This window comes from Periophthalmus magnuspinnatus, chromosome 8 (genome assembly GCF_009829125.3).
Source record: "Periophthalmus magnuspinnatus isolate fPerMag1 chromosome 8, fPerMag1.2.pri, whole genome shotgun sequence".
NCBI classification, from domain to species: Eukaryota; Metazoa; Chordata; class Actinopteri; order Gobiiformes; family Gobiidae; genus Periophthalmus; species Periophthalmus magnuspinnatus.
The window spans coordinates 8,642,209-8,661,348 of record NC_047133.1 but is presented as its reverse complement, the minus strand read 5'-3'; the positions used below and the strand labels follow the sequence as shown (position 1 = coordinate 8,661,348).

At 41.1% G+C, this 19,140-nt stretch overlaps 1 protein-coding gene across 6 annotated transcripts in view; it reads right to left on the bottom strand.

The window, feature by feature from the left end:
- Positions 1 to 360: 360 nt before the first annotated feature.
- Positions 361 to 19,140, bottom strand: part of med25 (mediator complex subunit 25) — a 37,646-nt gene continuing 18,866 nt past the window's right edge. The window contains exons 16-20 of one of the 6 annotated variants that reach the window (XM_033971424.2): positions 9,423 to 9,542; positions 7,564 to 7,635; positions 4,711 to 4,872; positions 4,398 to 4,518; positions 361 to 2,662 (exon numbers count right to left, since the gene is read on the bottom strand). In XM_033971424.2, the coding sequence (XP_033827315.1) occupies positions 2,562 to 2,662; positions 4,398 to 4,518; positions 4,711 to 4,872; positions 7,564 to 7,635; positions 9,423 to 9,542 (576 nt within the window). In that variant the 3' untranslated portion in view covers positions 361 to 2,561. Of the gene's footprint in view, positions 2,663 to 4,397; positions 4,522 to 4,710; positions 4,873 to 7,563; positions 7,636 to 9,422; positions 9,543 to 19,140 lie in introns of all 6 variants that reach the window. The other 5 variants (XM_033971423.2, XM_033971425.2, XM_033971426.2 and 2 more) reach the window with 5 other exon arrangements.

The following is a 19,140-nucleotide window of genomic DNA, read 5'->3' as shown; positions in this document are numbered from 1 at the left end:
CTCCCGTCTCTGCTCCCGTCTCTGCTCCCGTCTCTGCTCCCGTCTCTGCTCTCTGGTACATGTGTGTTTCCTGCTCCTACAGATATAATTTCGTTTTCCTCATTACTGTGATCTACACTTTGAAAATCCCAAATTCTTGTGCAATATTCATGAATATGTCCTTCAAATTGTATTAACTTCAATTTATAAATCCAAACAGTTACAAGAAGTAGCACTTTCTCCAAATACTTTTTTACTCTTACTTGCATGGATCACTACTTTGTACTTCTACTTGAGTAATATGATTTTGAAGTAATGGTACTTTTACTTCTAGCTACCCACCTTTGCCACACAGGCATTTGAATACTACTACAATCAAGACAAGGTTCATGACTTTATTTGTACATTATTGTAAGAAAATAAAGAAAATAGAAACAATAAAACCTTTATGGCACGTCAATCAAGCAAAACAATATGACCACTTGTTTAATATGGACTGAAAATTACCGTTTTTCAGTAACTTTTGGGCAGCCGCCATTTTAACACGATTCCTTCATTAAATCATGAGATACACTACTTACATTCAGAATACATTAAATTAAAATGGTTAGGTTGGATTTACTTTACTTAAATTGCCTGATTAATTAAAAAATGCCCATAAAAAGTGAAAATAATCTGGTTTGAAATAAAATAAATCTGCCACAGAATGAGATTTTCACACCAAATTACAAATAACTTGGCTTGAAATAAGTAGCAATGCAATTCAAAACAGTCAAATAATCTAGATATATAAATAAATTCAATCTTCTATAAAAAAACAAAACAAAACATGAACACAACCTACTGCTGGATTTCAGATGACATCAGGCTGGGGGTGTTCTTCTCGTATGTTTATGGTGGAATGTTCAGCAGTTACCATGGTGATATGATGCACACATTAGCAATAACTAGCAAGTGTTCAACGTTATGTTTATGTGTTTGATTTTCAGCAAAAAGGTGAGCGTGACTAACTGGAAAACTGTTGGCTAAGGCTAATGCTAATGCTAATGCTAGCTAGCTTGTGACTGCAATGTTATGTGATAGAGACTTGTTTGACAGCACAAATCACCTGTTGTAGTTCCAGTTAAATCGGTTCTTCATGGTCAGACTGTGTTAAAACAAAGCTCAGATTAAACTCTAACTTGTGTAACAGACCTTCAGACACCGCAGTGCCTACAGTTAGCATCATACCCCCAGAGAATGTTGACGACATCAGCTGCAAAGTATGAATTTCACAAGTTTCAGGCGCAATGATTCCTTCCCGATTTGAAGGATTCGGCATGGCGACGGTCCTCTGTTGTCATAGCGATAACGCAATCGAAATCAATATCTTATATTTTTGGAACGGGGAAAGGTCCTCACAAAATCCTGCAAATCGGGAAGGAAATATTTGCCTGAAACATATGAATACAACACATTTATTCACTCGTTTTAACAAATGTAGTTGACTTTTTGTAATTTATACTTTAAAATTTGCTCCTTTAAATGTTTTTTGTTACATAGTACAGAATCTGCATTATTGCGGCGTAAGTGGTCGTATTGTTTTGGCTGATGGGCGTGTACAGTCGCGGCACAAGTGTCACATAGTAATCCGGTTTGCAGGGACGCGGGGACAGTCTGCTCCCAATTAACTCCAGCAGAACTAGCCTAGCGCATGATTTGTTTCTTAATTATGTCCAACATTTCAGCAGCAAGAAATTGGAAAGAAACGGCAAAAAGTCCAAAAATGGTGGAACGGGAGCAGGTACGTGTCCAAAAAGTAGGAGCGGAATTATAACTAGTGACCATTTTCAAAGTATTTACAACAATTATATCAAAACAGCGAGCGGAAAACATGATGTGAATACGTTTATATGCTAGTTTCTAAACAAAATAGTAGACTCTATTCTGGGGTTGTGTTGATTAAAGCTGGACTATGTAACTTTTCTGGTAAAAGGTCCACTACCTGCTTGTCATGGAGATGTTATTGCTTTGCCTGGAATGTTCCACAGCGCAGCATTAAACTCATCCGTCTTGTATTTATTCATGTACTGGTGTTTTCGTCGCTAACAAATACGATCATAGTCATGCATTTTTAGCACGGTTTGGGCTCGTCTCTCCACAGATCTGACCTGTAACTTGGCCTGATACCTTTAATGACGTACAGAGGAACTTTTGAGCGAAGCAATTAGTGGGGAGACAAGCAAGTTCTGTGGAAAAGCGAGACCGCACAATGTAAAAATGCAGGTTTTTCTGAGGTAATTGAGCAAAATGCGAGATAGAGGTCAGTTTAAAGCCGTACAATGAAACATTTCAGGAAAAGCGATAGCATCTCCATGGAGACAAGCAGGTAACGAATCTACTAGAAAGGTTATATACTGCGTACACCTTTAATGAAAACATCTACCACTTCATTTAGCAAACCTGTTGAAACGTAAGAAAATAAGTTGACTTTTATCTTTCGTAATCTTGTGGTTGAATCCGTGTTCCGGTCCCGTTCCCTGCTCCCGTTTCCTGCTCCCGTTCCCTGCTCCGGCTCTGATCCACGGATAAACTACCCGTGTTTATATCAAGTCCATAAGAATCTCGTCCTCCATCACACTGGAGACCTGTGGCATCCCGGGCTGAGGCACAGCTCCTCTCTGCCCAGACATCATCATCTGACCTGAGGACAGACAGAGGGAAGAGGAGGGGGCGGAGTCTATCAGGAAGTGAACGATGTACGAGTTTAACCCTTTAAGGACTGAGCACAGTATAGACCAGTATAGCCATAAAAATCATGTTAAAGGAAGTATCAGAATGTACTGCCTTTTTCACACAATTAACTCTATTTTACATATCCATTTTATTTTTCCTTTGACGCATCAAATAAGTGACTGGGAGAATCCGTGTGGCACCTGCGCTCTGATTGGTCGTCTTCGAGGGACAACATTAAGCACATCACCGTAATGACAGTAACATATTTAAAGAGCCCCGTGCCTCTGCTTTGAGACGCTGTTTGAATTTACACGATAGCACAATTGGTTGCAGAGTTACGGTAATGGAAAGTCGGCAACCTCGAGTCTTATCGGCGACCTTCATCCGACGCTATAGGATTAAGATGCAAGTTTTCTAATGTCGTTCCCATGTCAAAAACATGTCTGAAGAGGTTTTAGACGTCATCCAAGCATGTTTGAGTAATTTCGCGATCTCTCCCGGCCCCTATTCGAACCCTCCAATCCCCACCCACGCTCCCACGTGACAATTCTCCATAAATTTACACACGTGATACAAAATTGTACACAGCAACGTAACATTATAACATACATCAGAAAACAGTAATATGAGCCATTTAATATTACTGTATTTTCCGGAGTGTAAGTCAAAAAATGCATAATAATGAAGAAAAAAACACGGTTATTCCACATATAAGTCGCATCTGAGTATAAGTCGCACCCGGGCCAAACTATGAAAAGAAAAAAAAGTGTGACTTTTTGTCCGGAAAATATAGTATTTAACTTTTATCAGAACGTCCAACTTATTAACCTGCATTTTGACGTAACCATAGACCTCAAATATTTCTTTAAACTTTTTTCCTACCGTTTTAAAACTGTGTCACGAAGAAATCTGTGTCGATGCATTTAACTCAAAGTTCTGTAAATATATAACTTTTATTACACGAGAAGGGCTAAAAAGTTTCCAGAGTCTGTTGAATTTTCCTACAGTGACTCAGACTTTCAGTGTTTGATGCAACGATTACGTGGCTACAAAAAGGAGCTGCTAAAATCATTTGGTTTAAAAATGGGTTCACCACAAGTTCTCCCTAAATCAAGCTGATCTTTAAAAGGGCCTGAACTAGATTTTTTCCCATGTATTTGAGCAAATTTGGTCCAGATAAATTGTGTAACCCTTGTGTGTTGTTAAGGGTTTAAGTTTGCGTATCTGACGGTACTTTTACCAAAACACTCCCAACAAGGCACAAGGGATCAGCCGCTCTTCAGATCAAAATAAGTCCACTGTCTGCATCGAATTATAAAGTTTTTTGGGGGTTTTTTTGGTCCAATAATCAGTAAGTACACTGTTAGCATGCTATTCATCGTTAGCTTTACGGTAACAAAAAAATAAACTGCGCTCTGGTCTCTGGAAGCTGTAAAAAAAGCGCTTGAAAACTCTTGCGATAATTGTGATGCTCAGGAGGTACACTGTTAGCATGCTAGTCGTCTTTAGCGTTACAGTCTAAAAAAAAATCTGCACTCTGTTCTCTGAAAACTGTGAAAAGTGCTTATAAAGTCATCAGGGTGAATAATTAGGATGTGAGGAATAACTAATAATAAGGGCCTCTGTAAACTGTAAATATCAGGTACATTAACTATTTTTGTGTTGTCGGTGCTGTTGTGTGTTGTGATTTCTTCTTCACTCACCTCCTAAAGGCTGCCTCCACTGGCCCTGCATCTGAGCGCCCCCTCCTGGTGTGGGGTGGACCAGCTGCTGCCCCATGCCCTGGTGGGCCATCATTCCGGACATGTGGGGCATCCCGGCCTGCTGCTGAGAGGAAAGAGGGTGAGACGAGGGGGCAAGAATCACCGGGATCTCACACTGGCTACGTTTACAGCCACACCAAAATCTAACTTTTTTGTACTTCATAGTTACTCCAAAATCCACAGATTAACTGACACTTCACAAAAGGTTTTTATAATCACTCAGTCACAGTTCACAGTTGAATAGACTTCTTACCGGCTGCTGTTGGCTGAGCAGGAGGCTGCGCAGCTGTGGATTGGCTCCCGGGTTTGACAGGCGCAGAATCTGGCCTTGTGATTGGGCCTGGCCTCCCTGAGTGGGCGGGGCTCCACTGACCGGAGGCTGCTGATTGGCTGGGCCCGCCGCTCTCATTGCCATCTGTGCAAATCCCACAAAACAGTGAAGGTAAAGCCAGAACAGGGCTGAAAAGCTAAGGCTATCGACAGCTAATATTATCGATTTGGCCATTACAATTACAATATTTGACTTAGGCCAGCAAAAATAAATTGGTTTTACTTTGAATTTGGTACATCATATTTTGCATTTCAAACTAAAACGATGTAAGCATGGGACGATATTGAAATTTAGTGTCACGATTATCCAAAATAATTGCGATTAACAATTATATCACGATAATTATTAAAGTTGCTGACAGTTTAAAATGTTCTGGATATCAATAATTATAATTTTAATCTCATGAATCATAAGTTCTATGTTTAAAGAGCTGTTATAGTCTTGTACTTTGTCATCAGCGAAACAACTACGATCTAGCGAAGAATATTCTGGATCTGGAGCAGGGCCGTCAACTGAAATTTGCGGGCCCGGGGCAAGAAGTCTCACATGGGCCCCCCTCTAATACGAATTAATAGGAAATGAGTCCAATTCTGGGCCCCTAAACTCCGGGACAACAGACTCCTTTGTCCCCCCTGTTGACTCCCCTGTGGATAAATAGTTTTTTTCTGCATGTTCTGGTGATTTAATGGCGAATATCTTTGCTGACGATTATCACAATTATATAAAATGCCCCACGAACGATTATTGTCAACTCTTTTTCATCACGATAAGCGATATTATTGTTTATTGTCCCGTCCTTAGTTTCATGCAGGTTGTCAGTAAAATGTGGAGTTTATGACATGCTAAGAAAAAACTTTCTTGCGAGAAAAACATGCTTAGAGACTGTTAAATAGTGACATGCAGCTGTGCACAAAACAACAGTCTAAGGAAAAATGAATTTGACTGAGTTACCATAGCAACAGTCAGTAACAAAACATTTATTTTTTTATTATTATTTGATCTGATCTCTGTTATAATGTCGTTTCCTCATCACAAACAGACCTGGAGTTGTGTTTTGTTTCATTCACTCATATATTTAACACACAAACCCTGCACATTTACAGTAGAGTGAGCTCTTCTCTCAAGCAGAAAACACTCTGTTCCACCTTGTGATGTCATCATGTGGTGATACAGGAAGTGCTCCACTGTGTTTTTAAACTCCACACACCTTCACTAGAATCATTTGGATCATTTCAGCCCTGGAATTGCCCATTTCTACTGAACCAAAGGGAAAATGAAAGTAGCTGTTAACTTGAAAACTACCACTTCATGACATCACAAGGTGGAACGGAGCGTTTTGAGCTTTGGAGCTGTTGACAGACTAATAACGCAGGGTTACTTAAACATGTGTGAATGAAACAAAACACAAGTCCAGGTATGTTTTTGAGGAGATAACAACATTACAACATGACTTAAATCTCACAAGAGTCAATTTTGTGTAATATAGGCCCTTTAATTTTTGTATTTCCTCTGCATTTGACCCATTCCTTCGATGTGTTAGAACCAGTGGACCTCGCACAAGCCATAATTCATATACAACTCCATTCACTTTCGAATCTCCTTTTACATTTTTCGTATAGCGCAGTTAGCATACATGTAAATAAAATTCTAACTCTTCAGGCCATTCCCGATCACACATTTTGAAACAATAATATTGAAACTACTTTAAGCCACTGACACCATAACAGTAAAGCGGGTTAATGCCAGTGAACCGTTTTTATGTAGACATCATAAAGGCCTGAGCTGCAGCAAATAAAAAGTGACTTATTCAACCCTCTACAGCTCAAACCTCATCGCATCACAACAAAAACAGCAAAAATATCCACGTTACTGTAAAGAAAACGTGCACACGATAAATACTGAGCCCGAGAGATTTCATGTATTGAATGATAAGTCGATATATACTGATTACCAGGATGATTATAATGACCAAAAACAAGTAGTGTTGATCGCAATGTGTCTCCATGGAAACGATACTGAGCCGTTAGGGACTGGGAGTAACGAAGGAGCTATAAATCAAACTAATAATTTCAAATGCGTCCTGTCCAGAAGGAGGGTCAAAGGTACGGCAGGACGCAATTAGCAGATCGCACAGGCTGCAGTTTCTGAAGTAGATGAATTTCATCCACAAACAAATATCCAGTTTTATTGTGCATAAAAAAAAAAAAACGCTAAACATGTAGTTTAGATCTGTGCAAACTCTGAAATGTCCCTGTGTGTCAGATGCCCTCCCTGTGCCCTCCCCGTGTGTCAGATGCCCTCCCCGTGTGTCAGATGCCCTCCCCGTGTGTCAGATGCCCTCCCTGTGCGTCAGATGCCCTCCCTGTGTGTCAGATGCCCTCCCTGTGTGTCAGATGCCCTCCCTGTGTGTCAGATGCCCTCCCTGTGCGTCAGATGCCCTCCCTGTGCGTCAGATGCCCTCCCTGTGTCTCCGTGAGGTCTTATTCTGCATAAAAACCCAGTAGTTTAGTTCCGTACAAACTTGCTCTGAAACGCGATCCCCAATCAGACATTTTTCTCATATTGTTTAGCCTAGGGGGCGCTCTGGGACAGTTATCCGTTTGCTTGTTTCCTGTGAACGCTGGCCGACGATTTCCTGGTTTGATTTTGTAACTTTCTCTTAAATAATTCTGTAAAGCCCCACGAGGCGACTGTTGTAGTGATTTTGGGTTAAGCATAAACACGATGAATTAAAAACTGAACTGTAGGCGACTTTGTGTGTCTTTTGAAGCTCACCATGTTGTTCTGCCTCTGCTGCTCCTCCATCAGAGCCACCTGACTCACATTGGGCATTCCCACCACCACAGACTGGACAGGACCGCCCCCAAGCATCCAGTGAGAGAAGAGGGGAGGAGGAGGAGGAGGAGGAGGAGAGGGGGAAGAAGGAGGGAGGACGAGGAGTGAAGGAGAGAGTCAGTCCACATGCACATAACATCAAGCAGAGGGACAGAAGAGCGGAGAGAGGAGTTAAAAAAGATACAGCATACAACTCTAGAGTGGACTTTATGCTTTCTGCTCCACCTTGTGATGTCATGAAGTGGGAGTTTTCAAGTTAACAGCTACTTTTTTACCTTTTTTCCAGAATGTACAGTTCTAGCATTTCCAGAGCGAAAATCATCCTAATGATTCTAGTCCAGGTGTATAGAGTTTAAAAACACAACGGAGCACGTCCTGTATCACCGTATGACATCACAAGGTGGAACAGAGTGTTTTCTGTTTGAAAGAAAAGGGTTTGTGTGTTAAACATGTGCGAATAAAACAAAACAGAGCAAAACAGAGACCAGGTCAGTTTGTGATGAGGAAATATTATAACATAGGTCAGAAAATAGAGTAATATGGCCCTTTAAAGTTTATATGGAAGGTTTTCACGGTTTTATATTTATTACTTTATTGGTGGGTTAGTATCTGTGGTAAATATTTATCATAGTTTTATATCACTTTAGTAATAGTCTGTGGAAAATTTTGTTGAATAAAATAGTTTAATTCATTACTACTTTCTATAATTTAACATGAATTTATCCACATAAAAGGTGTTGTCCTGTGTTTTTTCCGGTCAAATCATAAATATTGTCTAAATAAAAACGGTTTTGGCCCTTGTTATTCTCGTTGCCTGGTAACACTTGTGAAATTACCTCTGAGCATGTCACATCGAACGAGATATAAATAAGGGACCAGAGAGATCGTTGCCACGGTGATCTATAGGTAAGAATGTACAGTTCCAGCGACGTGGAGAGTGGAATAATCTCAAGACATTTTATATATTTACAATTAAATACGTAAATGAAAAACAAATATTTAAATTGGTAATTGGGGATCTTAACCAGTATTTCTGCATGCTAGACTGTCAGTAAACCTTTGTTATCAACTTAATTAGCAAGATAAGATTTTTGTGTGAATTCATGTTTCAGGGGAAAAAATACATTTGTTTAAAATGTTGTCCCTATAAACTCTAGGCCAACTTAAATTTTCACCCTCCTCTGGTCCATATGGCATGGCAAGAATCACAGGCCCGGGAGGAGCCTGAAGCATCAGTAGCAGTGCTCACGGGGGTTGGCTGCATAATGTGAAAAGAAGTCAAAAGAATAGAGCAACGCAAAGAAAACTGAACAGGTTGTGTGAGAGGAGTGAGCTCGAAACAGAGAGACTATGTAAGTAAGACTGTAAGACTGTGGATGGACTGTGTTCCAAATAGGACGGGAATTAATAACAGTAAATGGGAGATAATTAATAACAGACAAATCAGGTGCTCCCGCCAGCGTTAGCAACAGGTTTGATTGACAACATTCCCAAGTGCCCGCCCCCTGCTAAACCAGCGATGCAGAAGATCCCAGGAAAAATATCTGACAGTGAAGAGACTCCTCAAGAATCCTCAAGCTCCCAGGCCTCTGGTGGAGGACCTATTTTTTTTTCTGTATTTATATTTGTATGTATGAAAAAAAATGCCAATGCTACAGCTCCAATAAGACCGAGAGTAAAATACAGCCCTGGCCGGAAGCCAAGAAAATGTCCACTCTAGAGTTTTCTATCCCCATCTCTCTGTGGTTAAAATGAACAGCAGGCATCACACTGAAGAGGTGGGAGAGGTCAAGGGTCACCTGTTGCTGGACGTTGCCGTGGGAGACAGGGATCCCGGATCCTGGAGCTCTGTTCATGAAGTTCTGGCTCTGAGGCACCTGTCCCGGCTGCATGGGACCTCCGGCGGCACCCATCTGCTGCTGAGAAACAAACAGGGACATAACAGGAAGAGTTTGAGAAACGCTGTGAAGTAAATATGATCAGATAGAAGCCAAATGAAAAGGTTCAGTATGTCCAGAAACCAAAGAGGTGGTATTACGTTAAATAGATTTTTTTAAACTTTCTACCATGTTATAATGCTGTTTCCTCATCAGAAACATGTCTGAAGAGGTTTTAGATGTCGTTCATGCATGTTTCAGTAATTTAACAATCTCCCCTGGGCCGTATTCAAACCCTCTTTGTGGTTAGATTGTCCACAAACCTTCTTAGTCAGATTGCTTTAAAACAAGCTCAGATTAAAGTCCGTCTTGAGCAACAGAGCCTCAGACAAAGCAGTGCCTACAGCTAGCATCACATCCCCCGGTAAAGTAGATGACATCCGCTGCAGAGTATCAATAGAGATTCTAGAAAGTTGAGATGAACACTACCCATTTTTATATGTCATAAAGTGGTGTGGTAGTTTTAGCGTTGTGCACTGCAGTTGCATGGCCCATTGGAAAAGGGAGATTGCAGCCAGTTTTAGCCGAGCTCCGAGCACAAATTATGAACTCCAGCCTGGAATGGAATCCGGCTTTAGTCATCCATCTTACTACGGATTTAAAAACCACGCTCCTCCTCTCTACACATCTGAATCCACCCAGAGACTGTACAAACACATGGCCCCAGCTGCCCCATCCCAATGCATTACTCATGATTTATGCCCTGTCCTTAACCCACTAACCTGTGAAATCTAGAGCGGGATTTATGTAATACTCGCACGAAATGAAGAAATTAAGTCACGAGATACAACCATGTGGAAAGTTTTGATTATGAAATGATTAATAGTGTGTAGTGGTCAAGTATACGGTATATCTACGCTTGAAAAATGAGCTTTATTGGAGTTTTTACCATGTTATAATGTTGTTCCCTCATCAAAAACATGCCTGAAGAGGTTTTAAACGTCATCCTTGCATGTTTGAGTAATTTAACGATCTCTCCCGAGCACTAGTTGGAACTCTCTTTATGGTTCGCTGTTAGATCTGTGCAAGGCTCCGCCCACAAGCCTACGTCACCCAAGCTCCCACACGACGATTCTCCATAAATATATGAAAACATGATACAAAACTGTACACAGCAACTTGACAAACCTGATGTGATGTGCAGTAGTTTCATTAACAGGACGCACGCTGATTGTGTTTGTGATAGCGCTCTGAAGGGGGAGGTGACTTAGTGCAGAGAGCAAGAGGAGGGGAGACTCAGCGCATCAAAAATGAAATGTTAATACGTTGTTTTTGGAGAATATAGCATTTTCAAAACAATAAAGGTAACACAGTGATCTAAATATGTTATGTGTTAGCATTTAATACCCAATAGAAGTAAAATACCGCCTCTTTAAAGTAACTGTACACGATTTGTTTCGGTGCAGTTGAGCAAAATTTGTTTCATCCCAGTACGCATATAATGTACACGCAGCTCTGAAGGTAGAAATGAGCTCGCGTGCCATCCTCAGAGAATCAGGAAGTGTGCTGTTAGCATGTTAGCCGCTGTTAGTATTACTGTGAAGCCAAAACTCTGATCTGGTCTCTGAGATTTATGAAAAGTGCTTATAAACTCATCTCTGTGAATAATTAGGATGCTCAGAATGCATAAGGTAAGTGAGACTTTTGAGCTCTGAAGACGATGGCACATATTATATGGCAGGTTTTCATGTTTTTAGCAAATATTTCTCGTAGTTTTGCATCAGTTGAGTGGCAGTTTATGGAAAAAAGTAAAAAAGAAAAGTTTGAAAATACAGGAAATATCTGTGGATTTGGGAGTGATTAAAATAGATTCTGGATTCTGTTCAGAGTGTGCAGAGTAAATAACTCCAAGAGGCATAACATTTGAGAAAAGACTGAAATCTGAACTGATAAACTGATATAAGAATCCCATGCATTTCAGAACATGTTTGTAGAGTCTAAACCATAGGGCGGATCTATCTCATAATCACTGCAGCTTTTGTGATCTCATGATTCAACTCAATTTTGATTTGATTACTATATTGTTAAAGCAAACCTATTCTGCAAAATGGACTTTTCAGAGCTTTCAACCATGTTATAATCATTTCCTTTTCATTTCCAAGACGCCATTTTGCTGATGAACCCCAGTTTTCACCTCCACGGTCCACGCCCACTGTGACATACGCACTTCGTTCTCCAGTTTTATTTTGTTGATCGATGATACACGCAGGATTTGCAAGGTCGCGTAGCCATTTTGGTATAAACTTGCTGCGCGTTAGTGTGACGTGCATCTATCCATAGGAGGGACCGACTCTTTTTTTTTTTGTGATGACGTTTACGGGAACAATTTTCTACTGGGGACTTTTATTAAGAAGTTTTAGCTGAATATTGTGATTATAAATGTGCAAATTATAACATAATGATCCATGGGTGTCATAGATTATAACTATAGAGCGACACAAGCACAAAATGTCTTCTTTAATGGTATCGATATTTTTAATACAGCAACAAATATTATATCATTCTTCGTTTGCTCCTAAACTAAATAAACCCACCACCTTCCACTGCTTTTCCTGGTCTCTGCAGCTCTGCAAAGCCTTAACGACTGAAAGTGAAATTTTAATTATGTTAAGATTGCTGTAGCGCTTCCCTATTAGCAATGCAGGGCTGAATATGCAACGATACACTAGAGAGGGAGGAAAAATCATCATCATTTAATGTGTTTCTGTGCCATACACACCGAGGCTGCACACACGTATGAGGAGGAGGCCGTGTTTCTGTACCATACACACCGAGGCTGCACAAACATGTGAGCGGGAGGCCGTGTTTTACTAAGACATAAAATTAGTGAAGTGAGTAAACAAGCCGTGATGAGCCGGGATCGATCCACTGTGAACGTCTGTTTATTTTGACAGGTCGAGGCAGCGGCAGTGATGGAATTCCCACTCATTTCAACAGGGTTTTTCCAGGGATTGGAAACAGTTGCATTAGTTACAACATAAAAGACACAGAAATGGGCATTAAAACAAGTATTTAAGCTTGTATTTCGTGCAGATTGAGGTCTTATAAAGCTTCAAATGTAGTGATTTTGATTAAGATTTGTGCAACAGAAACAATTCGTCAACAAATCAATCATTTTTAGTTGTATATTTTTTGTTTGCTCAAATTATGAACAGGTTAATAAGCCCCTTTTTAGACTTTTGAGCAGGTCTGAAACTATAATAAACATACTTAAATGTAGTAGGAAGTACAGATACCTGCTCTAAGATGTAGTGAAGTAAAAGTAAAAAGTATCCACTATAAAATCTAATTTGTACAGCTAAAATTTGTACTTAAGTATAGTACTTTACGACTAGACCTGTCACAATAACACATTTTAAATTTTATATATTGCTGGAGTTACAAACAAAAAGTATTCCAAATGTACAGTTTTGTTAAATATTGCTGAGCGGTATAAATGAATAGCAGAATCCAAGACTTAGTACCGCAAATTTCGTACTTTCAGTTTTGTTTTTTGTTTTTTTTTTGTACATATATAAGCCGCACCTGAATATAAGCTGCATGTTTTCATATTGTAACATAAGATATTTATACAGAAAGACAGTACCGTACATGGAAGTTGTTTTTTTGTTTTTTGTTTTGATTTAAGACACACTTTTTTAAAAACTGTGCCTGAAAATCGCCACACCATCAACACGAAATGAACATACCTGCGTGTTTAGAAAATAAAACTGTCCCAACACGAGCGATCTGCAGGGTTCAAAGTGTGGTGGAAAAAAGTAGTGGCTTATCGTCTGAAATTTACGATAATTATTGTGACAGGCCTATTTACTACTTTTACTTTGTTCCTACGTTCCACCACTTTCACTCACAAGTCTGTTCAAAAAGACAACACCGACACACTAAGGACAAACTGGGAACGACGCACAGACTGGGGACACGCAGAAAAAACACAATCCATGTCAAATATCGGCAGATTTTTTTGGAAATTTCTACATCAGCCAAAACCGATATATCAGTGAAAACCTGGTCTGATACAATATAAACAAGTCTAGAACCACTGAGCAGATTTCTGAAGCTCCAGCTCTTGTCCATCTCTCACGTCCTTCCTTTTTACCGTTTTCAGCTGATATAAAACACCCAGCACACTGTTTTTCACAGGCCTCAGAACTGAGCATTGTCTAAAAACTATCCAACCCGTCGCCCTTATGTTGGGGCCAATACAAGTACGTGGTAGTGTCTTGTTTTAGTGCCAGAATGGGAGAAAGCATCGGCCATTTGCGCTGGAATATGTACTGTAGCTGCTTTTATGGGGCTTTTGTGCAGCGCAGCCATAAGAACAAAGCTGTGATGCCTTGTCAAAAGATATAAAAATGTGTGTGTTCGTGTTATCGCTCTATGTAGACGCTCTGTGCTCGGAGCCGGGAGCGATTTCCTGTCACAAATATGCAACATGGACACTTATCTGTGGTGGAGGGGGCGAGAGAGAGATGGACGGGCTTCAAATGTGGACAGAAGTGCTGAGAGAGAGGGAGGGATGGAGAGGGGGTGAGAGAGGGGGAGGAGAGAGAGAAAGAGGGAGGGGAGAGAGAGAGAAAGAGGGGAGAGAGAGAGATGGACGGGCTTCAAATGTGGACAGAAGTGCTGAGAGACAGGGAGGGATGGAGCGGGGGTGAGAGAGGGGGAGGAGAGAGAGAAAGAGGGAGGGGGAGAGAGAGAAAGAGGGGAGAGAGAGAGATGGACGGGCTTCAAATGTGGACAGAAGTGCTGAGAGAGAGGGAGGGATGGAGCGGGGGTGAGAGAGGGGGAGGAGAGAGAGAAAGAGGGAGGGGAGAGAGAGAGAAAGAGGGGAGAGAGAGAGGGGGGAGAGAGAGATGGACGGGCTTCAAATGTGGACAGAAGTGCTGAGAGAGAGGGAGGGATGGACGGCGAGAGAGGGAGAGAAAGAGGGAGGGGAGAGAGAGAGGGAGGGGGGAGAGAGAGGGAGGGGGGAGAGAGAGAGATGGACGGGCTTTCAAATGTGGACAGAAGTGCTGAGAGAGAGGGAGGGAGGGAAAAAGGGAGGGAGAGTGAGAGAGAGATGGGGAGAGAGGGAGAGGGGAAAAGAGAGAGTGAGAGAGAGTGATGGAGAGAGAGTGTGTGTGAGAGAGAGATGGGGAGAGAGAGAGAGTGTGTGTGAGAGAGAGAGAGATGGGGAGAGAGAAGCAGAGAGAGAGAGAGAGAGAGAGGGGGGGATGGAGAGAGAGGGAGGGTGAGAGAAAAAGAGAGCGAAAAAAATGGAGACAGAGAAAGAGAGGGAGAAAGATGAGAGAGATAGGGAGAGAGAGATGAGAGAGATAGAGAATGGGAAGTAGAAAGGGAGAAAGAGGAGTGAGAGAGCGAGAGGGAGAGCGAAGGAGAGAGAGGGTGAAAGAGGGTGAAAGAAAGACACAGGGAGAAGGTGAGAGAGAGACACACATTCTCAGCCTCTCTCTCAGAGTGTGTGTGACGGGGAGATAGAGAAAGAGAGAGGGAGCGATACAGATAAAGAGAGAGAGTGTGCGTGTTTGTGAGAGATAGAGAATGAAAGAGAGAGGGAGATAGAAGGAATGTGTGTTTGTGTGTGAGAGCAAGAGCGAGGGAGACAGAAATCGAGAGAAAGAAAGAGTGAGAGAGTGGTTTATTGACATGATGAAAGAAAGACAAGAAAATGTATGTCTTGTTTCCTGTTTTTTATGGATAATAATGACGGTGGGATCAGTGGCTGTGGTTATTTGGAAATCCGGTTGCAGAAGTAAAATTTCCATAAATTTTTCCTGTAGACTTTTCGAAAAATTCAGATATTAAGATTTCAAAGGCATCGCGGAGGCTAAGCAGTTTTTTAAGTAATATCCATAAATCAGGTGTTTTAAGTCCAAAAAGCAGATTTAAAACGCAAGATTTGGCAAAATGTTTTAATAACTTGGCGGTTTATGAAGATCCAGAAACAGATTTTTTTTCTTTTCTTGTGGTCATGTGGCTGATTATCTACGAGCTTTTAAACTTTCACTATAAATTCGAAAAGTCTACGACAAAAATCCGTTGAGGAAATGCTCCGATTCTCGTGCATTTCATGGATATAAAACGTTATTTGTGATGCGACTCTTTGCGGCGGGAGCACAAACGGACGACTACAGCGGGAGGGACACGTGCGTCTAGAGTTTACAGATCGTTTACAGACAGTGGACACGGCTCACGCTGCTCATGCTCGTCTAATGTCTGTTTGGCGATTCACCTCTGGTTTTACTCGTGTATCAGCTCCGTCATCTGGCGTGCTCGTGTTTGTAATGTTCTGATATCTGAGCGTTGGTGAGTGCAGTTTGGCCACAGTGTGTTGTGTAAAGGGGACAGGGGTTTGTTGTGCGTTGTTGTGTCTGTACAGTTGTGAGTCTGTGTTGGTGAGTTCGATTTCTGTGGAGGAGAATGATTTCTGGATCTAGGTTCATTTGGTGATTTACAGGTCAAATAAGGCTGAATATAGTTAACTTTTACAGTAAAAGCAGCTGGGGGGGTTCATTTGTAATTTAATATTTCTGGTAGATCACACAGTAACACAAATTACTCTGGGGGCAATAATAACGGGTATCTGCTCATTAAGAAGGGGGTATTACACTTTTCTGGGGTATTAACTGTTTGCACTTTTAGATAGCCGTGTTACATGTTGAATTTGTTTTCCCTGTGCTAAGTCACCACCCCTTCAGAGCACTATCACAACACAATCGGCGTGCATTCCCCTAATGAAACTACTGCACATCGACTCGGGTTTGTTACGTTGTAGTGAATTGTTTTGTATCATGCTCTTGTGTGTTATTGAAAAGTGGGAGTGATGGAGCATGTACTGTAGGCCTGTGGGTGGTGGATCACATAAAAAACACCATCAGGCATGTTTTTGATGAGGGGACAACATTATAACATGGTAAAAACGCATAATACCCCCCTCTTTAATATACATATAAATAGCGTAGCTTTGGCGTTATGTGCATATATAATGTATAACTGTATATAAGGAAAATAAGTTGATTTGTTTAAATCCGTGTCCACTGCATGATCTGGACTGATTATGGGTAGCAGGAAACAGCTTGGTTAGTTGTGACGTTAAGAGGAGGTAAATCTTGAAATGAACTGAATGAGTATAGTACTGGGTGTATGGACTGTAAAGTGGCACAGTGGCAGAGTAGGCAGCATTCTTGCCTCATAGCAAGAAGGTTCTGGGTTTGAATCCCAGGCTGCCCAAGCCTTTTTGTGTGGGTTTTTTTTTTAAATGTTTCTCCCTGTGTCTGGGTGGGTTTCCTTTGATTCTTCCCATGATCCCAAAACATCTAAGGTAGACCTGACCAGAGAGCAGACATGGGCAAACTACGGCCCGGGGGCCACACATGCCAAATGTGACAAAATTATATTAAAATAGATAAGAGTAAACCTTGTTCAAAGTTTTTCTGTTATGTTTATTTAACTGAAATTGTATAAATAAATTAATTAATTAATTATTAATTGAATTAATGCATTTGGAAAACAATTAGTACAATGAGCCTTGCATATTCATGCTTTGTTAGATGTTAAAGGCCAAATCTCTAATGTAATATATACATATATATATATATATGTACTTATATAAAGGCCCCTCTGTCAAATTTTAGAACACATTATGGCCTGTGTGTCAAAAAGTTCGCCCACCCCTGCCATAGACTGTATATATAAATGGAGCTAACCCGTTAGCTGTCGTGTTACAAATAAGAACTGATCATGGATGTGCTTCAGGCTCCATCGACTCTGGCTCCAATTCACTTTTTATTGAAAAACTGTCGCCACTCTCTCTGTAACAACTTATGTCATTTTGTCTTAAACTGTTGATATTAACCCACTTAGATTATCCTGGGGTTTTTATTTTACTGTTATGTCCATAAATCAAGATGGGTTAGGTTAATAACAGACAAATCAGGTGCCTTCTTTCCCCGAGGTCACTCCCACTAGCGTTAGCAACGCTGTCAATAAAACCTGTTGCTAAGCTCCCGCTCCCTGCTAAACCAGTGGTGTGGGCGGGAAGGGGTGTTACTTTCAACAGCCTCGCTCCAGATCGGCTCTTTGGAATCCCGACCGCGAGTGTCACAGCAACCAAATATCAAACTCGGGTCTAAAGTCGCCCGTATAACTGCTAGCCTCGATGAGCGTCATTTGACTGGAGCTGAATGCTAAGTGACACACTCACACTCCACTTCTTTACACAGTCGATGATCCTGACCAAACCTAGCACTGAAGGGTGGGTCAAATGCAGAGAACAGATTTCGCTTAAAGACAATAAAACATAGTCTTAACCTTAATCTAGGGCAGCAATTAAGGCTCACCCATTTTCAGGGATAATGATGCAAACTGACACTAAAATACTGCACAAATCCAGGGAGGAAAAACCCTCTCCTTCATTCTGTTGACATGCTTAAACGTTTCCTTTCATTTAGCACATAACTTACCTCTACTAACAGCTAGATTGGTTTGATTGTTGCATTATTTAGCTCCAATTACCGCTGTAACTTAAAATTAAAATTCCGTCATTAATCCTAAACATTCATGCATAAAACAACAGCTTCAAATTCCCTGGAACGCTTGGACGTATGGGGCACTTACATTTTCATTAGAGCCGGGTAATGAGCTAACTGTAGCTAAAGCTAGCCCCATTAGCCTGTAGTGCGGTGTTTTGCAGGGGAGATACGCAGCTGGGTAAATGAAATGTCAATAACAATGCCGTTTAATGCCATAGACAATGCAGCTCTATTCCCAGTCGGTGCGGTGTAATTCCTGGTCATTATTACCTCTGAGCAGTGTTAGGGCCATAAGAAATAGTCTCTGAGGGTTTGGACTAACATCTGGAGGTGATTAACTAGCAACATTAAAGGAGATGGTCAAGTCTGTGACAACCAGGATGAAGAGAGCACATCCAGACAATACAGAGACTGGAGGAAACGTTTGGGTAACACTTTATAATAACTACACTAGTGAGAGTATTAATAAAACGTGAACGAAGACTGAATTCATAATGAACAAACGGTAACTAATGAAGTAGTTTATTAAGGATGATTCAGGATTAAAGGCATTAGGGTTAAGAGCATAGACTGTATAGATAAATGGACATGGCTAACCTGCTAGCTGCCGCGGTAGGAAGTGATCATGGGCACGCTTCTGGCTCCGATTCACTTTCTATTGAAAAACTGTCGCCGCTTTCTCTGTAACTGCTGCTGTCAGACTCTGCATTTTGGTCTTAAAATGTTCGTATTAACTTGCTCGAGGTGATCCTAGTGTTTTTATTTTGCTATTTTGTCCATAAATCAAGATATGAACATTAATAACAGACAAATCAGGCGCCTTCTTACCCCGAGGTTGCTTCCAATAGTGTTAGCAACAGGTTTGATTGGCAGTATTGCTAAGCGGCTGCTCCCTGCTAAACCAACGGTGCGGGTGGGAAGGGGCGTTACTTCCAACAGCCTCGCTCTGGATTGGCTCTTTGGTTGCTATGATACTTGTCGGAATTCCAAATATGGATCTCGGCTCTAAATTCACCCCTATAACCGCTAGTCTCGATAAGCTTCATTTG